The sequence below is a fragment of the Phascolarctos cinereus genome, unplaced genomic scaffold, assembly GCF_003287225.1.
Source record: "Phascolarctos cinereus isolate Bilbo 61053 unplaced genomic scaffold, phaCin_HiC Scaffold_5;HRSCAF=322, whole genome shotgun sequence".
NCBI lineage: Eukaryota > Metazoa > Chordata > Mammalia > Diprotodontia > Phascolarctidae > Phascolarctos > Phascolarctos cinereus.
In genome coordinates this window covers 102369962-102394191 of record NW_027555958.1, presented here as the reverse complement: position 1 = coordinate 102394191, position 24230 = coordinate 102369962, and the positions used below count along the sequence as shown (strand labels likewise).

The window sequence follows — 24230 nt, the reverse complement described above, 5'->3', positions numbered from 1 at the left end:
TAATGTCAGTCAGTCACCAAAATTTTATTAAGCACCTACTGTGTGTCAGTGCTAAGTGATGGGGATACAAAGAAAGGTAAAAGACAGTGTCTTAGCAGTTTACAATCTAATGGAGGAGAAAACAGGCAAACAAGAATGTATAAACATGCTATAAACTGGATAAATAGGAAATAAGTGATGGAGGAAAGGCACTAGAAATAAGAGAGATTGGGAAAGGCTTCCTTTAGAAAATAGGATTTTTAGTTGGGAGTTGAAGGAACCCAGGAGGAGGCAAAGAAGAGGAGGAAGAGCATTCCAGGAATGATGGCAGCCAGTAAAAATACATGGAGTCCGGAGAGGAAGTGTCTTGTTCGAGGAACAACAAGGAGGCCAGTGTCAAAAAATAAACTTTAGGCATATCTTTAAATGAATAGTCCAGTCTTCAGAGATAAGGATTGGCATGGCATCCACTCGTCTGCATTTGACAGAGATCCAGATTTTCTTTTTAGTAATGGCCATACTGTAGAGGAATCCTTTGATAAAAGGGTATCTTCATTATAAGTTTATGGCTCAGATCATGCAAGGACAAAGAAAGTAAATTACCCAGGCAGTGATAACAGTAAAAACTGTAAGAACACTTCATACATTCAAGGCACTTGGTCGCCCAAATCCTTCAGTGTCTTCTTGTCTTCTGAAAAAAGTTCAGAGTCTCTAGCCAGACAGTGAACTGACCCTCCATCGCCTTTGCAGGTGAATTTCATATGACTCTTTCCTCTCCACCCAACCCCTATTCCCATTTGCTCTATTTTTTGTACTTACCATTTTTTTGTTTTTTGTTTTTGTTGTTGTTTTTGGTTTTTTTCTGTTTTGAGGGGATGGAGAATACCAAGTTAAATTACATCAACTGACATACAGCAGATCCTTATTGGAACTTCACCCCACTGTGTAAAGTACAGAGTTGGGGTGGTGATAGTACATAAAGTGAAGTATGAAGGGGCTTAAAGAGGAGAGAGGTCAATGAATGTTAGCACAGGCAAAATTTCCTGTATCACTTGGGCTAGACCTTGATGGTTGAGGCAGAAGAGAAAATATGCCTGAAACATCCTGTTCTACACACTTCAGTGCCTAAGGCCAACCAATGAGGAGGCCTGGCAATGGTTGGGGGTAGTCAATTTCTTTGGCATGATATACATTATGAGAAGCCCTGTTTTTGGAAGGGTTTTTCGTAAATCCAAAGCCATGCACAGTACTTACCATTTCTTGTAGGTATCCAGTGCTTTTCCTCCTGTCTACACCCTCTATATAGACTGCCTGCCCCTTTTGAAATCTTGCTCATCCTTCAAGGTCCATTTGACCTCTCCATGAAGGCTTTGGGTATTTCCTCACTACTACCACCACCCTCCACTGCACCAAAGGGAGATCTGATCTTTTCTCTTTCTAACCCTCTATAGTACGTTGTCACTCTTTGATGCTCTTGATGTATACTATTCTGCAGTGCAATTAATATGTAATGTATATGTAATCTATAGAGAGGTTTAGTGGATAGAGAGCTGATCCCAAAGACAGGTAGACCTTTATTCAAATCTTGCCTCTGATACGTAGTGGCTGTGTGACCCTGTCCAAGTCAGTGTCCTAGGCAACTCTCACACTCTGAGTTGCAGAAAAAAGGCCGACTTGCATTGGTAAAGAGAGGTTTCTCACCTGGGAATTTCCTACACTAATAAATCATAGGTCTAATCTCTGTATTTTGTGTATATTATGTTTTCTTTGCTGGATTTTTAAGCTCCAAAGAAGTTTCAGACTGTGTACTAATTATTGTTGTATCTCTGTCATAGTAGCATTTAACAGTTGTCTAAGGAAGGAAACATGCACTTAAGCTCTTCTGGGTCAAAGGCACTGTGCTAATACAAATATAATACATGGGATAAAAAAATACATGCAAAAAAACTAAGAAAGAAAATAGTTCCTGTCCTCAAAGAGTTCACATTCTAATGGGAAAAGACACAATATCCAAAAAGGAGTTGAAAAGCTGGAGTGAAATGATACTGCCCAGCATGGAAGAATAGTCTTGAAGAAGGAACAGGAAGGGAATGAAGGCTGGCCTGCACCCTTCTACGAAATGGAGGCTCCCAAAAGAACTTGCCAATGGGAGAAAGAGAGGGGGTGTGCCTTAGTAAGGGATGTTCCAGTTTGATAGAAGGCTTCAAGGGTGATTAGATATTTCAGGCCCAAGGCACCAAGGGAAGTTTTCCGGATGAAAAAGCATAGTTTGGAAGTCTGGGAACCAGGAACTGGGCCAAGAGGGGAATGATGGGTTGAATGAGTGATTAAGTTAGCAAATAAGTTATTTGTGCAAATCCCACCTACGAAGCATAGCAGGGGAAAGTGGCCATAGGGCTTGCTGGCTGACTTTAGATAAATAATCAGAATTTTACTTCAGACGTGTATCTCCTTACACACTTTCAAGTGAGGTTGGAGGGCCTAATGCTTATATCTGATTGCAGTAAAATAAGCATCATAATTTGATGTACGTGTAATTTCTTTTAGGGAGTGACTGGAGCTTTGGCTGTTTTGATGAAGGATGCAATTAAGCCAACTCTGATGCAGACCTTAGAGGTGGGTTTTTTTAGTGACTGATTTCCCATATTTCTTTACAATTTTCACTACTCTCCTCCTCCTTATGCCTTTCTCTCTTTCCTTCACTGAACCATGAGTACCCCTTATATCTGCAGTTACTAGTTTTCCCCACAACCGTTGTCAAGACACAACAGTCAGTTCTTTTCTGAGCCAAAGAAATGCAATCTGTCTCAAAGTCAGCCACATTGGCAATGTTACAGCTGATAATGGCCTATTGACAAAAGTAAAAAAATCAAATCAGGGGACAGTTTCTATTCCAAGTGGTGACTAAAAGAGTGAGCCCATTTACTACAGTGCCAGATTTGTCTTTCAGCCCACTGAAACTTGCAGATTTTGTTTTCGTTACTAACCTAGTAAATAACTAGAAAATGGTTGTGGAATGATACAATTTCTATCCAATCTCACTTTTATGGATTCATTGTTTCTTTTTCTAAAGGGAATTAACCCTGAAATTGTTCTAGCTGAACTTAATTTTATATTTCTCTTCTCTGTTCTCTGATTTAACATGTAATTTTAAAATTACTATGTGATTGCAGTGTAATTTTTAATTAAATGAAAGTGTTAGCCATCCTCATTTGATTTTGAGTAGCACTTAGATGTGTGTGTATAATATAACCATTATGATATATACAACCATATATATAAAACCATATGGAACTATTATAGCTGTATAAAACTATATATCTATACTTATATAGATCTAGATCTATATGAAACCATTATGAGAAGCAGTGTGGGAGTAGGGGAATGAATAGAGAGCTAACTTCAGAGTCAGAACTACTTGGATTTTAAGTCCTCTGGCACATACCATTTTCACAAACTTCTCAGTTCTTTTATCAGTTTTGTAAGATTCACATTGCAAAGCAATTGCCAGTCTGGACTGAGAGTTGTAGAGGGAATTCCCTACATCATTGAAATCACTGTTTTGGGGGGAAAGCATGCTCTAATATTTTATTAATAATAAACATGTAAGTACTAGTTAAACAGCTAAATAATAAAACTGTTCATGGGCCAGATAAATTTTTATTAGACAACAATTTTCTCAGGAGCCAAGATGGCAGAGTAAAAGCAGTGACTTGCTTGAGCTCTCCCCCAACCCCCTCCAAATGCCTGTAAAAAATGACTCTAAACAAATTCTAGAGCAGCAGAATCCACAAAGAGACAGAATGAAACAAATTTCCAGCCCAAGACAACCTGGATGGTTGATAGGAAAGGTCTGTTGCACCAGGGTGGGAGAGGAGCACAGGTCAGTATGGGCTGTGCAGGCAAAGATGGGGCCCCAGCAAACCCAGAGCTGGCCTTAGGGGACTGAATCACGGGCATCTGTGGCAGTTTCCAGACTTCTCAAACCACAAATGCCAAAGACAACTTAGAAGGTCAGTGGGAAAGGTCTATCAGACCTAGGTGAGAGAGGAGCACAATCCAGCCCTGGCCCTAGCGCAGCCCCAGAGGGCCACTTCAGCAGTTGTTTCCCAGTTGGTGGAGAAATGGATTGGCTGATCAGAGGGGCATTGCAAGGATGTCTTAACTGGTGTGAGGCAGGATTCTCTTGCTTTGCCCATGCTTGGATCTGAATTGCAGTCCTGGGTGGCGGTCCTGGGGCAAGGAAGAGCACTGGCATGGTGGAGCTTGTGTCGGTGGTGAAGAGGCAATCCTCACAGTTCCAAGGCAGAAAAGAGTGCTTCTGGTCACTCACAGACCAGAGCATGGACCAGGAAAGGAATAAACATCTCTCCTTTGATCATCCCACCCTAGAAGAACTGAAAATTTACAGGTTCCTAGAAGTATCTCTGAAAACACCTGCACAAAACTCCTAAAGCTTGGGACAGTACACCCTCCACACTGGAAGCAGAGCCCTACCTCAACAAAGAGTTAAAAAAGTCAAGTAATTGGCTGGGAACATGAGCAGACAGTGGAAAAAACTCAACTTGTAGAATCTTACTTTGGTGACAATGAAGATCAAAACGTACAACCAGAAGAAGACAACAAAGTCAAAGCTCCTACATCCAACACCTCTAGGAAAAATATGAATTGGTCTCAAGTCATGGAAAGGCTCAAAAAGGATTTTGAAAAACAAGTAAGAGAAATAGAGGAAAAATTGGGAAGAGAAATGAGAGTGCTGTAAGAAAATCATGAAAAATAGTCAACAGCTTGGTAAAATACCCCCAAAAATACTGAAGAAAATAATATCTTTAAAAATAGCCTAACCCAAATGGCAAAAGAGGTCCAAAAAGCCAATGAGAAGAATGTCTTAAAAAGCAGAATTGGCCAAATGGAAAAGGAAGTCCAAAAGCTCACTGAAGAAAATAATTCCTTAAAAGTTAGAATGGAGTAAATGGAAGCTAATTACTCCGTGAGAAATCAAGAAATTATAAGACAAAACCAAAAGAATGAAAAAACAGAAAACAGTGTGAAATAGCTCACTGGAAAAACAGCTGACCTGGAAAATAGATCCAGGAGACAGAATTTAAAAATTATTGGACTGTCTGAAAGCCATGATCAAAAAGAGTCTAGATGTCATCTTTCAAGAAATTATCAACGAATACTGTCCTGATATTCTAGAATCAGAGGGTAAACTATAAATTGAAAGAATCCACGAATCACCTCCTGAAAGATATCCCCAAAGGAAAACTCCTAGGAATATTATAGCCAAATTCCAGAGTTCCTGGATCAAGGAGAAAATATTGCAAGCAGCCAGAAAGAAACAATTCAAGTATTGTGGAAACACAATGAGGATAACACAAGATTTAACAGCATCTACATTAAGAGATCAGAGGGCTTAGAATATGATATTCCAGAGGTCAGAGGAGCTAGGATTAAAACCAAGAATCACCAGCAAAACTGAGTATAATCCTTCAGGGGCAAAAATGGACATTCAATTAAATAGAGGACTTCCAAGCTTTCTTGATGAAAAGACCACAGCTGAATAGAAAATTTGACTTAGAAATATAAGACTGAAGAGAAGGATGAAAAGGCTCTACTTATACATTCATATTAAACATATTTTCACATTAGTCATGATGTAAAGAAGAATTAGAACTAATGGGAGGAACCCCAAGAAAGAAGAAACAAAACAAAACATCAAAAGAAAAGAGAGCAAATAGTATGCTTCTATCTGCATTCAAACTCCTAAGTTCTTTCTCTGGATATGGATAGCATTTTCCATCATGAGTCTTTTGGAGTTTTTTACGTCCTTGCATTTCTGAGAAGAGCTAAGTCTATCAAAGTCAGTCATCGCATAATATGTCGTTAATGTGTACAATGTTCACCTGGTTCTGCTCATTTCACTCTGCATCAGTTCTGTTAAGTCCTTCCAGGCTTTTTTGAAGTCCACCTCATCATTTCTTACAGCACAATGATATTCCATCACATTCATATACCACAACTTGTTCAGTCATTTCTCAACTGATGGGCATCCCCTCAATTTCCAATTCTTTGCCACCAAAAAAAAGAGCTGCTATAAATATTTTTGTACATGTGGGTCCTTTTCCCGTTTTTATGATCTCTTTGGGATACAGACATAGAAGTGGTATTGCTGGGTCAAAGAGTGTGCATAGTTTTATAGCCCGTTGAGCATAGTTCCAAATTGCTCTCCAGAACGGTTGGATCAGTTCACAACTCCACCAACAATGCATTAGTGTTCCAATTTTCCCACATCTCCAACATTTATCATTTTCCTGTTTTATCATGTTAGCCAATCTGATAGGTGTGATGTGGTACCTCAGAGCTGCTTTGATTTGCATTTCTCTAATCAATAGTGACTTAGAGAATTTTTTCATATGACTTTAGATAGCTTTAATTTCTTCCTCTGAAAACTACCTGTTCATATCCTTTGACCATATATTAGTTGGGGAATAAACTCTCCTTTTAATTGGACATTTGGAAGCTAGTACAAATGGAACATTAAATATTGCAGCTGAATACAATAGAAACATTGGAAGCTTATAGAAGTTGGCATTTTGTTTTGACCTTTGCAGAAAAGAAGGGATGTAGATGCTGTCTTTTGTTAGGCTTATATGAGAAAAAAAAATTTCTATAAATCTATTATCATGTGAGAAACACTTGAAAAATAATGTCAAATTTCAAAATCAAGTTGCCAATATATTTTCATGACAGATATGTTCCTGAAAACAAAAACAAAGGCATCCTTATAAAGAAATTTTGTTTTTGTAAATTAAATCATGTTCATATTTAATTTGTTGCTTTATTTCATGGGTTAAATTGTACTTAAAGTAAAATAATAATTTATAAAGAAAACCCAACAATTTCCTCGCAGCACCCATGTAACTACCTCAAATTTGACAGTTATTATTTCTGTTAGGAGTTATTCTTTAGTCACTTTTCTATCTGCCTATTGGTAATAAGAATTAAGTAATATTTTCATTATATCCTTATGGTCATGTTAAGACCAAGATCAGAAGCCTGGCATTTCACATCTTCATTTGAACAAATATTGATTAAATGCCCACTGTGTACATAGCCCTGTGCTGGATTTTGGGGGAAACACAATGTTTGGATGAAAGAAGCGTCCCTGCCATCCTGGAGCAGATAGTAAATTTGGGGGAGAAGATCTATAAATAGTTGAATACAAGCTGCAAGAAGTATTTCAGGAAGGTTCTAACTAAAATGTGTGTGAGATGCAGTGGCCTTGTCTTCTCTCTCCTTTCTCACCCAGTCAGCTTTTCATAATTTCAAAAAGCTATTTAATTCGTAGTTACAATTAATTAGCTGTTTAACAGTACAAATTACCCATCCCGTTCAGGAAGTTAGTTGTATTGCAGGTAGAACAATCTTAATTGTTCTTAATGAGGTCAGGAATATTTTACTTTCAAAGCACAAGATACTCAGAAATGTTTGCCAAGAAGGTAGGCAGTTCAAACAAGATCAGCTTCCAGTTGAAATATTTTAAGAATGAATGAATTCTATGATCCTAATACTAAGTACTTTCAAGGTTGGATGGATTATCCTCATTAATCAGTTGCATTTGTAATCCAAAATAAAGAATAATCTAAAAATGATTTCTCTCTGGGCATGTGTTTTTGTATGTTTTTGATTGTATGGGCATGTCATACGTGACCTGTAGTTGCCCAGGGCATTACAAAGTGCTGCATCAACTCTTAAGATTCTTCTGTATCTGTTGACAAGAGGGGTCTCAGATCTAGAGCTGAAAGAGATCTTAGAGGCCACCTAATGTCACTCCCTCGTTTTACAAATAAAGATACTGAGGCAAAGAGTGGTGAAATGACTTGCCCAAGGTTATACGTCTGAAGTGGAATATGAACCCAGGTGCTAGCTTCTAAGTGTAGTTCCCAGTCTACAACACCATACTACCTTAGACGTCTGACAGATTTACGATGAATAATCTGCTCATGGATACCTAGAATTGGCTAAATAAATGAATGAAAGAAAAAACATTTATTAGGCCCTTGTTCTGTGCCAAGTACCATACTAAAATCTGGGAATAAAATTACAAAAAGTGAAGAGAGTCCCTGTGCTCAAGGAGCTTATACTCCAGAAGGGGAGACAAAGAGGGAGTAATAGAAAGAGTAATCATTGCTCATGTTTATGTAGGGCTTTAAAGTTAAAACAATCCTGTAAGGCAGGCTGTGGGAGAAGCCTTAGCCCCTAAGTGATTAGATACTGACCATCAGATAGAGAACTTGATGGGGTAGCTAGGTGGCGCAGTGGGTAGAATACCGACCCTGGAGTCAAGAGGACCTGAGTTCAAATCTGGTCTCAGACCAGATACTTGATACTCACTAGCTGTGTGACCCTGGGCAAGTCACTTAACCCCATTGCCTAGCGAAAAAAAAAAGAGAGAGAGAGAACTGGACCCAAGGACTCTTGACTGTAGCTCTACCTCTGTTTCTGCTTACTACGTTGCCTCTCTATGAATTGCTCTTTACCTCATTTTCTTCTGTAAAATGACGGGGTTGGTGTAGGTGGCTTTTAACATTATATATATATGTGTGTGTGTGTGTATATATGTGTGTGTGTGTGTGTGTGTGTGTGTGTGTGTGTGTGTGTGTGTGTGTGTGTGTGTATATATATATATGTATATGTGTGTGTATATATATATGTGTGTGTGTATATATATATATATATATTATATATATATATATGTATATGTGTGTGTGTATATATATATGTTCTAGATCCTTGGAAAAGGAGCAAGCACCTAGAGGCTTGGTCATTGTTTATACTCTCTGAAGGTGTCTCTGAGGTCCATTATGCTGATTATTCTGAGGTTTATTCATCAGGCCATGAGATTAGATTTTCCTTTAGTTACTTCTTCAAACCCCAAATACCCAAATGAAGGTAATTCTTTTCCATACAGCATTAACTGTGCTAAGCACTAGAAATTAACTAGGTCATTTGGATTTTCAGTAAGCATACAGTCAATCTCTTATGAATGCATGTACAGAGACTTTGGATCCTTTAAGAAAATTTGAATTCAAACAGTGTTCTGTTTTCTTTGGGGCCTTAAAAGACAGTCAATAAATATTTATTATGTGCCTATTAATTGCCTAGTATTGTACTAAGCGATGGGGATAGAAAGAGTCAAAGAATTCGCAGTCTAACATACTTAGACAAACTTTAGCATGAGAGTTGAAGAGGCCTCTATTTTGGGCTCTTTGGTCACTTTGCTATTTTTTTTTCACCTTAAGGCAAGCAAGTTTAAGTGACTTGCTCAAGGTCATACAGGTAGTAAGTGTCTGAGGCTGGATTTGAACTCAAGTTCTACTCACTCCAAGGCTGGACCTCTGTCTACTGTGCCACTTAACCTGCCTCTCACTTTGCTATTCTTAACCTTATAGTCACTTTTAAGTCCCCCAGGTTCTTCACCTAATTCAGTGAAGGGCTAGGTGGGCCCTGTGTTCCCTTTGAGTTAATCAATCCGTGATTCTTATTCCTTTGCTTCTCTTATGAGGTGTGCCAACTTCTAAAATGGGTTACTGTGTTTTGCACTCATAAAATATCTTTACCAATCAGCCATTTGTGTCTTTTCAGCCTGAAGAACAAAAGAAACATTTAGAAAAAACAGAAATAAATAATATAGCATGAAAAAATTGTGAAATCCTCAGTTATCATATAAAGATCTTTAGCTCCAAAGAGAACTTTATAATCCAAGCTCTTTATTTTGTAGATAAGGAAACCAAGGTCTAGAAAATCTAAGTTACATGCCCAGGATCATATATTTAGTCATGGCAAAACCAAAACTTGAACCCAGAACTTCTAACCAATATTTTCTGTATTATACTATCCCAGGAGTTATCTGTGAATCATACGTTATTTAACGTGCTGCAGCTAGGTGGCAAAGTGCATAGAGTGCAGGGCCTGGAATAAGGAAGACTGTTCTTCCTGAGTTCAAATCCAGCCTCAGACACTTAGTAGCTGTGTGACCCTGTCTGCCTCAGTTTTCTCATCTGTAAAATGAGCTGGAGAAAGAAAATGGCAAACCACTCCAGCACCTTTGCCAAGAAACCCCAAATGAAGTCACCAGGAGTTGGACAGGACTGAACAACTTTTTATATAGAAAATGGCATAACTGACCTAGTGGCCATGCACTTCTTGAATTGTTTTTCCAGCACTGGCAATTTGTGCTGGCCTATCAGTTCCCTGTCACCTGGTCCCCCTTTGTTTATGAGACAAGTGGTGTGACGGGGTGAAAGGTTCAGTCTGTGAATACTGTGAAGCCATAGAATACGGAGTAAAGTCAGCTGCCATTACTAAGAATGATTGAACTGATGATCTTGACCTAACAGTAAATTACCTGTGGTAACACAGAAACCTTTAAGATTGGAGAAGTTGGCAGATTAGGGAAACTTTAAGCTGCTATTTCTTTTCTTCCCAAAGATTTGAGAAGATTTGTCGGCATAGGAATGGGATTTAATAGGAGCGAAGAGTAATATGTAGAACTTTCTGGCCCCAATAAGTTTTACGTAAATTCAAATGACTTTATTGATGCCTTATTGTTATATCCCCTGAAAATATTAGGAGGGTGAGAAGTAAATACTGAGCTTAAAGTGCCATGATCCAGTGATGCTGATAATGTATATCATGTTCATTCTCAGCAATGATTTTCTTCTGTTTTCTTTCTTCCGGCTTTTGTTCTGTTGTCAGAACAGAATTTCATCATTGAAATATGTTCAGCAAAAAGCCTGCCATGGTTCATGGGAATTTTCCATCTTTCCTATCCCTGTGGCCCCTACTTCTGTCCTTGTTTTCCTACTGAGTTAATAAAAGGACAGCCGGTGTTTTCACAGATGGAGCCCCTGTGTTCAGGCCCTGAATACTGTTGGATCCACTTTGTCTAGGATGATTGTGTAAAATCAAAACTGTCATCTGTTTGAAGTGTAAGAATATGTTAGTGCAGATGAAATATAAATGTAATTATGAAAAAATGATGAACCTAAAAGTATAATAAAATCAAACTTGGCCCTTTGTGAAAAATTCCTTTTTTTTCTTTACTAAACATTAACAAAACATTTAATGCATTAGGTTTTTTCTTGCTTTTGAACCATCTTTTAGGATTAAGATATTCTTGAGGATTTAAATGAAATAAATAATTTCTAAGTAGCAAATCCAGTATGAAGTCTGTAACAGTAGTGTAAAAGAGGCTTTTGAACCAGACCCACCCCAAACCCTACTTAAGAATATTAGTTTCTGGAGGTGTTCTGAAGGTTCTGGCTTTTTTTGGATTGACAGATTAATTAGTTCTTGAGCAAATTTTCTTTGAAATTAAATATCCATGTTAGATCAACTAGGGCTCTCTGGATATTTCCTTTAATATAGTGTAAGATCCATCCAGCTTAGCAGTGTCAAAAAATATATTCAAGTACAGTGATTAATCAAACACATAAATAAATTTGGTGTTGTAGTTATGGCTTCTCCCTGACTCCTTTAAATGGTAGACCAATTCTGAGCTAGATAAATGTAATTACTTAATTTGCTCAAAGTGGCAGTTTTACTTTAAACTGATTATTATGCCCATTCCTTCTCAGAGGGATTTAGTGTGACCTAGTGAGTAGATGATTGCAAATTAGGCACACATTATTGATGAGAGAAGTAATAGTCCTGACCCAGAAGTGTCCTGTAAACATTCCAGATCATTAAATGTTAAGTACTGCCAAAAAAAAAAAATACATCATGGAAGTAGAATATCATGGCAATGGAAAGGATCATGAATAAGGAAAAAACAATTTTTGCCATCATGAGAAAGTTTATTTACAAAATTAAATGATCAAACAACTCTTTCAATGACATCACGGAAGTGGGGTACCATTTTCTTTGACCTGAGGCCTTGATTGCTTTCACCTTGTTCAAATCTAATGAAACTTATTGTGCTTAAAATAACTTAAGAATATATTATGTTGTCCCTTTTAGGGAACTAGATGACACAGTGGATTAGTTGTGTGACCCTAAGCAAATCATTTAACCTTTGTCTGCCTCAGTTTCCTCAACTGTGAAATGAAAATAATAGTAGCACAGGAGTTGTGATAAGGATCAGATGAGATAGTACTTGTAAAGCTCTTAGTGCAGGGCCTGGTTAAAAGCGTGGTTCCTTCCTTCCTTTACTTGGTATGTCTTAGTAAGTCAAAAGTGGGCAGGCCTCTTCTTCTGTATTTATAAGATCTCCTAACTGTAGCCCTTCCATACATACAGTGGTACTCCACTCATATTCCAAGGGTGATATGAAGACGTCAGAGGCTTGTGTTCTACCTCAAGGATCCTATTTTCAGATTCCTGATTCCCAGTTAACTGTCCTCAGCTTTTGCTGTGGTTTGGACTAGACTTTTTTAAGGTCCCTTCTAACAATAAATATATCCTCTGAAGTTCTACTATTCTTTTTTTTTTACTATATTTTATTTTTCCCCCATTACATTAAAACAATTTTTTTTAACATTTGTTTTATTTTTTTAAATTTTGAGTTCCAAATTCTATTCCTCCCTCCCTTTCCCTCTTCCTGAGATGGTAAGCAATCAAATATAGGTTATACATGTGCAATCATGTAAAACATTTCCATATTAGTCATTTTTCCACCATTCTTTATGCTCAAAACTGATATCCATTCTTGTTCTTTGAATTTTATTTTATTTTTCTAATTCATAGGGAACACCTGTGTTTGTTCATGCTGGCCCCTTTGCTAACATTGCTCATGGCAACTCTTCGGTATTGGCTGATAAAATTGCACTGAAACTCGTTGGTGGAGAAGGTTTTGTGGGTAAGTCATTTCTCTTGCCCTACATGTATATACTCCATTGTTGTAGAACATGATAAAAATGAGACAAACTTGCCATGTATAAAAAATGAGGAAAATGTTAATCTTAGTATTTATGAAAATCCTCCTCCCCATTGGAAATCTATGCTTTTTAATACTATTACTTTCCATTCATTACGATTATTGGGAGTTCCAGTTGAATGGGACAAAGAAACTTTATTATCACATAAAACAACTTGGAATTTCCTATTCCCCAAGAGCAAGTCTGTAGTATTGAAACAACTTGAAACTGAGTTAATTCTCCTTTTACTTTCTACTTTGGCCTGTGGACCTGTGATTCATTTGCTCACCAATGAGTAATTTTCCTAGAATAGGTTCAGTTTGTCACTCTTTGGCTTTGGTGATAGGAAGTTCATTCATGGTCATTAGGATTATTTTTTAAGAATTTCTGTTAGAAATAAAATGAGGATCAGAGGACCATCTATGGTTCTCCTTTTCAAAGGTCTATAATCTGCTCTTTTCCTATGTCATTTCTGTACTATATTGACTCAGTGAAGAAACAGATTATAATGTCTGAATGGATTGTTTTGATTGATCTATAGCAATCATAGAACTATGTGTCTGGTCAATGTCAGAGAATGAAAATTAGGCATTAAAGTAAAGTGGTAGGGTTGAATTTATAGAAATTTATAGAATTTATAGAAAGTAGATTTTTATATTGACAAGATACTTGAAATAGAAATGCAATTTTTTTAACCTTTATACATTCTGATCAGTATTACCTTTATGTTTGTCCTTCCTACTGTTTTTTCATAATTAAAAAATGGTTTTTCTGAAGACATTTCCTACTTTTTGTTGTACTGACAAGATGGCTTTTAATGCATGCTACTGAAGTGATATCAGACAGTATGTGCTGAATTTGCAGAATTATTTTATAATGAAACCTTTCCATTTATTGAAACATGTAAGCAGGCATTGTGCTTTAAACATGAATATTGACATTATTTCAGAGAGTGCTTTGAAGATATACCTTAGACTTTTATTCTTATTTAAGAAACCAACTGTATGATACAGTCCTGGTGTGCTTAAAACCTGAAATGACTAAAGCCTAAAAGGAAATAAATCCTACTTTTATTATTGGGACTGTCTGAGTCAGTAATAGTGGTAGTGGAAAGATAAATGAGTTTATTTTAAATGAAAATGTCAGTGTTACTCTAACTTGTGGAATAACAACTTGAGTGAGGAGTGCATAAATGATATCCTTCTCTGGCAGAATGGCATCATACTTAAATGATCCGATTTGAGTTCCACCAAATCTACTTAAATGAGAAGAGACCAATTTTGATGCGGGTCCTTAGGGCATGCTTCTCTCCAAATTGCCCCAAAGAATTTACTTTGGACTCATCTCCTCCTGTTATGAGAACATCTAGGCTGATCTGCATTGAGGTTAAATTTTTAGGAGATCTAGTTGTCTACCCTGCATATAGTGGGTATCCTTCCAGAAAAACCTAACATGATTCAACTTGCCCTCTATTTTCATGCTGCTGTGTCAAGATGAAACTCTTCTTGCCCTGCAAAAGTGTAGATCTAAGCCCTTCCACAGGACCTACGTGCCAAAGACTTTTATACTGCCTTTACGGGTGGCATTTGGGTTCCTGCTGAAACTGATTTTTGATGTTGGAAGTAGTCCAGCCTAATCGGGGTCATAATGTAACTGCAATTTGGAAAAGCATCTTGTGTCCTGGGAAAGCTGGTCATTGAAGTCTTTTTTGAACAATTCAAAATAGTTCATGAATGCCACTGTGATCATATTCTGTTGGTAACCTTAGGAAGATGGTGGTGTTTTGCCAAAGAAGCATACTGACGCTGGCCAGAAGAGTTTTCTCTCTATTGTTAGTTTTGCTGACGTACTTAGTACTACTTAGTACTTAGACCCTTAGTACTACCGTGACCGCATTGATGATACACTTTGGCTAGGAACATTGTGTCTTGTCTGCATTAATTATTCCAGGATAATGGAATCGATACTCCATTTAGGCCGACTGTAGGCAGAAACCTTCTTAATTAATTAGACAGATTTCTCAGACTGAAATAAAAGTTTTCATGGGCATTATTTTAAAGTTCTGTGGTCACCCTAAGGACTCTTTTTTTCTCGACCCAGTCAGCAGCCCACATGATAAGGTAATTTTATGTTGTTTTGGTTTTTTGCTACAGAGCATATATCTTTGGCATCAAACCCCGATCATGCTTTATAAAAAGGCTGACTTGAGTTTTCAGTAGTTTCTATACTGACTCACATGAATGTCTCTCTTTGGTTTTCTAAGCCTGTGGATTTGTTCCTTTTTCTTTGTCCTTTTGAAATGTGTTCCTTTTTAACATTTTTTGAGTTTTGGGGGGTTTTTCGTTTTTTGTTGTTGTTGTTGCTTTTTGCTTCATGCTACTTTTATTTTGCAAACAAAGCATGTGAATTATGCCTACATCCTTTTGCTCTATTCTGTCCTCTCCAGGCACTCTCCACCCGATGGATCTTTTTCTGGGTTCTCTTACAAGCTAATCAAGGCTATTTGGCTTTGCCCTAGTTTAAAATGATCCCATGAGAACCTTCAACAGCATTTATCATGTCATCTGAGTTTTATTATTGCTGCCATCATAAAAAAGTCCCCATTCAGTGTCTAATGACATACACATATGTAAGTTCAGAACAAGACAATGAAATTATTGACTAGCAGTAAATATATTTTAGGGATTTGAGTTGGAGTAGGCATCAGGCAAGGGTGATCATGGGAGTTGTAAGATCATATCACGCAGGATTAGAGGATCGTTTTGGATTGACCTTGTCCAAGCACACATAGCATAATGTGGTGGAAATATTTGTAGACAGAAAATCTGAATTTGAATCTTGACTCTACCACTTTGCTTCAACAGTTCAACAAATTTTTTTTTAATGCCTACTTATGGCAAGACAATGTGCTAGGCTCTAGTGAAATGAAAAACAGTGAAAGAAACTATGCCTGCCCAAAAGGAGTTTACTTTCTTCTTTCTAGGAGAATACTACATCTACAAAAGTAAATAAATGCAAGTAATTTCAAGAGGTTTTCCTCTTGGATGGGACCAATAAATGAGGGAGATCTGGAAAGGCTCTGTGTAGGAGGTGGTACGTTACCCGTGGCTTGAAAGCCCCTCAGAGGCAAAGATGAGGAGGGACAGCCTATTCTGGACACAGGCAATAACTGTGTGACTTTAGGCGAGTCACTTAAACTTTCTGTATCTGTTTCCTCATCTGTAAAAAAATAAGGGGATTAGACGAGTACATTTTTTAAAAGCCCCTTTCCAATTCCAAAGCTCTTAGGCTACAATCTGTGATCTCAGTGTTCTTTGTTTTCAGTATGTGTTCTATAAATTTCCTGTCTGCAACAGGTTCTTTTTGCCCATTTGATTGTGACCCTACTATTATAGAACTTGAGAAATTTGTGATGAGTTCTATTTAACTGTACTGTTGTTGTCAATCATTATTTGTAATTATAGTAAACATCTTATAAATATTAAAACTAGCATATTATAAAATATAAACATTAATAATATTGAAAACAGCTGGCATTTATATAAGGCTTTAAGGTTTCAAGAGCACTCTACATACATAATCTGATTTCTCTCTCACAAAAGCCCTCTGAGGTAGATGGAGAAATTGAGGACCCAAGAGGTTAATTGATTTTCTGTGATCACAGAACTAACAAGTATGAAAAGCATGATATGAACCCCAATCTCTCCTGATTCCAAGGTTCTTTCTATCGTATTCATCCACTGGTTGTCAGGGGTTTTTCTCCCTTCTAAAATGAAGTTTTATTTCCGTGCCAATAGTTTCTCTAATAAAATGTGAAATTACAGGTGTTACTCCAAAGACTCTCATTTTCTCTCATTTCTCTTGCTTGGACTCTGGGCTAATTACTACTGCTTCTACTCCCATTGTCTCTTCTCCATTTCTATTTTTTAATCCCGGTGAAATCTTTAATATTATACAAAAATGTTCCTTTAGTGTGAGGAAATCAAACCAAAGTAAACATTCCTATTATCTACCCTGAAAAGACTAGTGTAAAATAATCATCCAGCTTTCTTCCCTGTATTTCACTCAGCCTTCACTTCTCTCTCCTTTTCTAGGATTTTTAAAATGCAGAGCTCTGCCTGGACCTCGTTTTTGTTCTACAGTAATTCCAAATTGATTCCTTGGTAACTTTATTAGTGATTAAATCAGGATAGTAGATGATAGGGTATTGGAAGAGCCTGGCTGAAGGTCATATGCACCATTCAGGAAATAAAACACCTAATGTTAGTAATGATTTTTTTTCAGCCTAGACACAGGGAAGCACCATGAAGGGGTTTGCTTTTCCCCACTAGTCCTGATTTCTTCAGAGGTGCTCATACCCACCTTTCAGATTTATCACCTTTATAAGCCTATTCTCATTTCCTTAGTCTGTCCCTCCATGATTCACAAGGCTCAACCTTCTTTTCAGTTTCTCTGCAGGCTATTTTATGAAATAGCCTCTCTTTTCTTGAGTGTCACTTCAGGGTTCTCTCTTTTGATATAGACAGTTCAGAAAATTGTCATCTGTGTTGTAATTACTTAGTGCCTTGCACATAGTTGGCGCCTAGTAAATGTTTAGTGAATTGAATTCAGTGAAGCTTTTTAGAGATGATAATATCTTACATTGAGTTCTATATTTTTTCAAGTTTTTTCTCACTTCATCCTTGTAATAATCTTATGAAGCAGAGAAGATAGATGGCATCACATTCGTGTTACAGAAAGGGAGACTGAAGCTCGTGGAGCTTGAGTGATGGAGAATCATAAGATCAAAGATTCAGAGCTGGAAGGGCCGCTGGAGGCCATTTAGTACCAACCCAACTGCAGGGCCTATACTCTTCTCTGAGTTCCCATGATGTGTAAATAATGGAGCCAAGGACTAGAAAAAGGTTTTCTAATTCTGGTCCAGTGTTTGCCCCATAGATTCTGCTTCATGATAGATGTTCGGGTCCAAAGAAGTAACAAGAGGACCTTACATCAAAAGAAAATCTTGCTGCAGTCCAGGAAGCCTGGGTTGACATAGGTGAATGGGTGAAGAGACCCCTTTCACTTGTTTTGTCTCAAGGATCAACAAGGAGTGGCACTGATTTGGGTGATTTTCTGCAGGTTTACAACACTGGGATCTAGATACTTATTAGATAATACTTGTGTATTGAGGAGAGATACAGAATTTGAAATTTGAAAGGTACCTCAGAACCCTGCACAAAAGGAATGCCCACTAAAACATCAGACAAGTGGTCCTCCAGCCCTGCTCAGAGACATTTAGAAGGAAGAAACCATCAGCTCTCTAGCAGCCCATTTCACTTTTGGACATCTCCAGCCATCAAGAGGTTTTCCCTGACTTCAAGCCTAAATTAGCCTTGTTAAAGCTTCCACGTCTTGCTCCTTGTTCTGCCCTCTGGGGTCCATCAGAACAAATGTAGTTCCCTTCTCCACATGGCAAATCTTCAGATATTTGAAGGCAATTATCAAGTATCTTTCTTCTTGATCTTTCTTCCCCCATCTTCTCTTCTCCAGGCTAAAATGTCCAGTCAACCACATCTTCGTATGGCACGGACTCAGTGCCCTTTGCTATCCAGATTGCCAAAATCTGTACATTTTACAACCTATCACTATCCTTAAACCATAGTGCCCAGAACTGAATGCAGTATTTCAGATAGGTTCTGATCAGGATATTGTACAGTGAGACTAGCACATCCCTTTTCCTGGAAAGCTTTCCCTTTCTTAATGCTGCTGCAAATCATGTTAGCCTTTTTATTACACTTTCCTCCCAAAGAGTAATCCCTTGCGTGGATTAATGATCAGTGGATACAAAATGTTTGGATTTTTTCATTGGCATTCAGGTCCTATCCTGTGATTTCATTGGTAAAGGGAGATTTTAGTGTAGAAGCCCTCTGCACTGCCTCTACCAACGTAGATTGGCTATAAGAACAGTTGCCTGGCATACAGTAGGCCCTCCATAAATGCTTGTTGGAGTGAAGATTATTTCATTGGTATTATTGGTCAGATTTCATAAAGTAAGATTTCCCTCAACAAGGGGGATATTTAAGAATAATCTCCTACTGACAGCAGTATTACACTTCTGAAAATTCTTACAGGCCCTTTTCATTTTGGTCCAGTGACGTTATGTTCTGTTTGGCAGGTGTTTGCAGACTTAATGTCATTGTGAGCATCTTCCTTTGGCGTGCATCCGTCATTAACCCATTGAAGTCAAGTTAAAATTTTGGCCACTTTTCATGAAAAAATCGGTTCACTAGTTGGATTCCATTCTATTGAAATAGATTGAACTAGTCAGATATTTATTGTGTCTGCTATGTTCAAGTCACTTGTGCTATTGACCCAAGAGTTTTCATATTTTACAATATGTTTTTCAATTCCTCTTCTGAAACCATGGAGCCTTTGTATTACAAGGTGTCCTAAAAGTCTGATTGAAATCTTAAAAACTGCACTCAGAGTTTTGGGACAACCTATATGCAGTGGATCTTGGCATTTTGGAAAATAGAGATTCAATTCCCACTTACTGTATTTACAGTATGAGATTAATTAAAGGTGTTTTGTAAATAAAGAGCTTTTATTATTCAAGTAAAATTTGGTAAAGTTCCTGATTTCACCTTAGTTTAGCAAGAAAGGAAAATCAAATATCCATTTTAGTCACTATTTATACCTTGCTCAATTGTTTTTAAGGGAAAATGCATGACAGTCTCTGTCATCCTTTCTGGCTTCTATTAAGTCCCAACTGAAATCCTACCTTCTACCATAACCCTTCTTAATTCTAGTGTTTTCCTTCTGTTAAAGAGTTCCTCTTTTTCCTGTATGTGTCTTGCTTTGTATATATTTGTTTTCATGTTGTCTCCCCTATTGGAGTGTAAGAGCCTTGAGAGCAGGGACTGTTTTTCTGCCTTTTTGCATCCTCATCTCTTAGCATAGTGCCTGGCACCTGCTGCTGCTTTTGTTTTTGTTGTTCAGTTATTTCATCATGTCCAACAGTAGGTGACCCTATAGACATTGTCTGTTGGGTTTTCTTGGCAAAGATACTGGAGTGGTTTGCCTTTCACATAGTAAGTGCTTAATAAGTGTTTATTGTTGATTGATTGATCTTTTCTAAGTCTCCTTTCCAAGTCAGGTTTAAGCCCTTATGAAAAAATCTTTTAGATTCTGCCTGACAGATTGCACTGTAAGAACTTAAATATTTTAAGATGTTAAAATACATTGTAATGTGACCAAGAGAATTCAGAGTCTTACCAAAAGCATATGATGTTGATCATTGGCCCCAGTATAAACAATCTATTATGTGTTTTGGCCCTTAGGTGAGACTCTCATATTGCAGTCGTAGAAACTTAAGATTTACTATAAATATAAAATCCTCAACTAGAAATAGATTGTTTTAAGCTGTATAACTATCAGTTGGAGCTCTTATCAAGGTAAATATATTGAAGTGTCTGTTAAGTGATTCAACTAGTATAAAGGGTATTTGATTTTAAAAGCTTAAATGTTCATAGATCATAATAAAATGGTGTCTAACATAGGCTTATAAGCCACTCCACAAAGTTGTAAGCGTGTAGCATGTACTCAATGACTAATATCCCCTAGACTTTTTCTTGAAAAACTTTGAAACTCCACCCCCACCCCTATTTCTAATAGGCTGTCTTTCCCAAATAAGGAGCTACATACAGCTTTGTGGTTTGGTTAAGATTTCTTTTGGCACCAACAGAATGGATGATATGTTAAATATGTGTGTTAAATTCAAGGGCCCATATGTTTTTGCTTTTTTCTTTAATGCCATGGCAAAGATTCTATGCATTGTCTTCTTGAAGTTTAGATTTCTTAGTTTCTTCCCACTACGTGAGAGAAATGCAAGTGATCACAGCGCTACCATAACGTATAGTCTTCAACAAATTTCTACATTTTGTTTTTTACCATGTATTTTAATTCCCAGGAAAAGGGCTCTTCTTATAGGCACAAGGAAAAAAGTCTCCATTACAAGGTCGTGCTGGACTTGGTAACTGCTGCAGTGCCTTTTTTCCAGCCGTTGGCCTGCTAGCCCCGTAGACAGGGACCAGTACATTACAACTAGATAGGGCTTAAGTTGTCATTCCTCTCGGGATACCACTGAAATCTGGCCCTTTGTGGAAAGTATAGATGATTTCACTTAGAGTCCTCAAGCACAGTAACTAATAATTCCTTTTTTTAGGATCATTCTAGAGATTTAGGGCAGCAAAGGTGGTGGAGTAGATAAGAGTGCTAGGCTTGGAATCAGGAAGATTCATCTTCCTGAGTTCAAATCTGGCCTCAGACACTTGCTAGCTGTGTGACCCTGGGCAGGTCACTGAACCCTGTTTGCCTCAGTTTCCTCATCTGTAAAATGAACTGGAAAAGGAAATGGCAAACCATTCCAGTATCTTTGCCAAGAAAACTCCAAATGGAGTCACAAAGACTCAGACACAACTGAAAAACAGCTCAACAAAAACAAATAGAATTAGAAGGGACTTTGATGCCAAAAAAAAAAATGTGCTTTTCTTTATGCAAAAGATGTGTTTCTGAGAAATTGGACAAAGCTTTCTTAAAGCTAATCCTATTTCAAACATGCTGCCCTGGCTCCCCATTTTAAAAAACACCATAATTAATTCTTTAAAACATCAAGAAAACTTTTTTAAAAGCCTTTATTAAGCACCACCTCTGGGATTCAAAGTCACCCCTTCCTCCCCCACAAAAAAAAAAAATACTGCTTTTTCCTTCAAGGACAAAACCTAGAAATGGAGGCGGGAGAGGAGCTGCATCTGCAAAATGTGTGCAAAGTCAATGAAAGCTGATTGGGAGTAGGTTGCAACACTTGAGCTGGGGTCTTTTTAAGAGCTGGAAACCTCAAGAGACAGAGGTATAGGCATAGGTGAATTGATCATTGAAAGGGAGAGAGGGAGGGGAAGGAAGTCTATACCAGAGATTGCGTACATCTTTTTTCCCTTTGTGAACAAAGTATATGAAAAATAATTTTACATTTTCTTATTAGAAGGCTGTAAGTTCAAATCCTGGAACTGACAGAAGCCACTTGTCTGACCTTGAGCAAATCACTTACCTCCAGTCCTCAGTTTCCTCATCTGTAAAATTTAGAGTATTGGACTAGATGATCCCCCCAAGGTCCCTCTAATGCTAAATCTATAATTTGGTCCTATAATTATGAACATTAGTTACTGTGCTGTTTAATAGTATGGAGAGACACTTTGCCAGCCTCTTCCCCCACAAAATGTTGGTGTGTGAGCTAACGTAAAACTGCTTCAGATTGTTCTACTTTGTGAGTTCTCTTCTCTCCTTTTTGTTGTTTCATTTTTCTTCCCATTAAGAGCTCTCATTTCTTGCTGTTGTCAATTCCCCTGCCCAAATTTGTTGCTTCTGTTTTGCCGCTGGCTGAGAAACCAGATAACCAAGTTTGTCAGAATTGTGTAAAGAGCAAATAGGGTCTGTATAAGGCCCTAAGGGGCTCTCCCATGAGTGAAGTACATGAGCTTTATATTTAGTACATGGACTTAGTGACATATTAGATTTTCAGTTAACTCATTTGGTATGTGAAACTGAAGATGATATTGACCTATTTCACTGGGAATTTGAGAGAACACTTTTAAAATAAAAGTGCTGTTTTAAGGCTTATAGTGTTAATGGTAACTGTATTTAGTCAAATACCTTTATTTTACCTAAGTGCCATCATTGTCACTGAATAAGTCTTTAAGTGTCCTTAAAAATATAGCAAATTTTTTAACTACTCTAGAGAATTTTCAGTATGCTTCATCTTTAAAAAAAAAAACCAGACCTTAAAATGTAGTCTTGTATTTCTGTTCTCTAATGCTTGTATCTAGAATAATCTTAATGATTTCCATAAAAACCTACCTCTGGAGCCAGCCAATTGAACTTTTGGATAGTTAATATTTTAGGAAGATTTCCTTTTTGTGAAACTAAAATCTTCCACTATGTAACTTCTATAATTGTTGTGCCTAGTTTTGTCTTTTGGGAAGACCAACCAAATCTAATACTTTTTTTCTTTTTTTAAAAAGATTGCCTTTGAAATACTTAATTTTCTACAGTAGTCCCTTTAAGTCTTCTGTATATATCATGCTAAGTTCTATACATCTTGTCCCCAGTTCTTTCAACCATTCTTTATATGGCATAGTCTGCAGGATTCCCACCATCATTGTTAGCTTCCTCAGTTCACATTCCTACCCCTTGTCAGTAGCAGTATACTAGTAACACTAATAATGGAACAAAATCCTCTAGTTGTGGTATAATCCAAGCACAATATAGCAAGACACATCTCCTGCCTTCTGGATACTCTTATTCTATTCATGCAGTCTAAGATTGCATTAAGTCATTAAGATTGTAATCCCCAGGCCTTTATACCCCTTGGTCACTAGAGATACTCTCCCCATCCTATCTCATGAAGTCGATTTTCTGAGACCCAAATATACAACTTTACATTTATAACTTTAAAAATATTATGCCATCAAATTTGGCCCATCATCTCTCATCTAAGTTGTTAGCAAACTTTTCTCTCTTCATATCATCCATAAATTTGAGCAGTGTGCCATCTAGACATTCTTCATCCTGGTTGTTGATTAATATGTTGAATAGAATAAGGTCAAGAACAGATTCTTGGCATAATCATCCATGGTCATTTTTAAAAACAAGTTAAAACTTGAGATTTAAATCACAAAGTTATGGTTTTAAAAGTAACTTTCAACCTTCACTACCCAATTATCTTTTTATTCATATTTTAAGACTGTTACTCCTCTTCTCTTGGTTATGCAACTATTAATTTAGGTATCATTTCCTCAAATTCTAAATTTTTTGTTTGGCCATATATTAAAGGAAAAATTTTTAATTGTATTGCCTTTTCAGTTTTTCAGCAATGAGCAGTGTTAGAATAATGATTCATTGTCCTTAATCAAAGATCTTAATATTAAGTATGATGTTACAATTGAAAGAAACCTTAGAGATTATCGAAGTCCTTAATCTTACAGGTAAGGAAATTGAGGCTATCATTAACAAAAGACCTTCAATAACACAACGTCTTTCTTTATGACATCTCTGATTGGTTAGAAACACTATCTCCTAAGTTCATTCAGATGTAAGACACATAGGATTCTTAGCACTTCTAAGAACTGAACACCGCCATCCTCCATGCCTCCCTGTAAAACTGCCGCTGTGCCTCCTCTCACCCCTAAATATGAACTGTTTTAGATGTATAACCTCTAAATGGACAAGGGTTATCAGTAAACATGAAAAGACATGATTGATATTTTTGAATGAGTCGTGATGTTACCAATGAGC

The 24230-nt window shown here is 37.2% G+C and overlaps 1 protein-coding gene and 1 non-coding gene across 3 annotated transcripts in view; one reads left to right on the top strand and one right to left on the bottom strand.

Moving 5' to 3' along the window:
* The window catches only part of MTHFD1L (methylenetetrahydrofolate dehydrogenase (NADP+ dependent) 1 like), a 220970-nt gene that overhangs the window by 94534 nt on the left and 102206 nt on the right, over positions 1 to 24230 (top strand). For both annotated transcript variants that reach the window (XM_020986602.2, XM_020986603.2), the window contains exons 19-20: positions 2527 to 2595; positions 12730 to 12841. In XM_020986602.2, the coding sequence (XP_020842261.1) occupies positions 2527 to 2595; positions 12730 to 12841 (181 nt within the window). The remainder of the gene's footprint in view (positions 1 to 2526; positions 2596 to 12729; positions 12842 to 24230) is intronic.
* Positions 1082 to 1222, bottom strand: LOC144458099 (small nucleolar RNA SNORA42/SNORA80 family). Its single transcript, XR_013487651.1, has one exon. It is a non-coding gene; the product is annotated as a small nucleolar RNA SNORA42/SNORA80 family (small nucleolar RNA).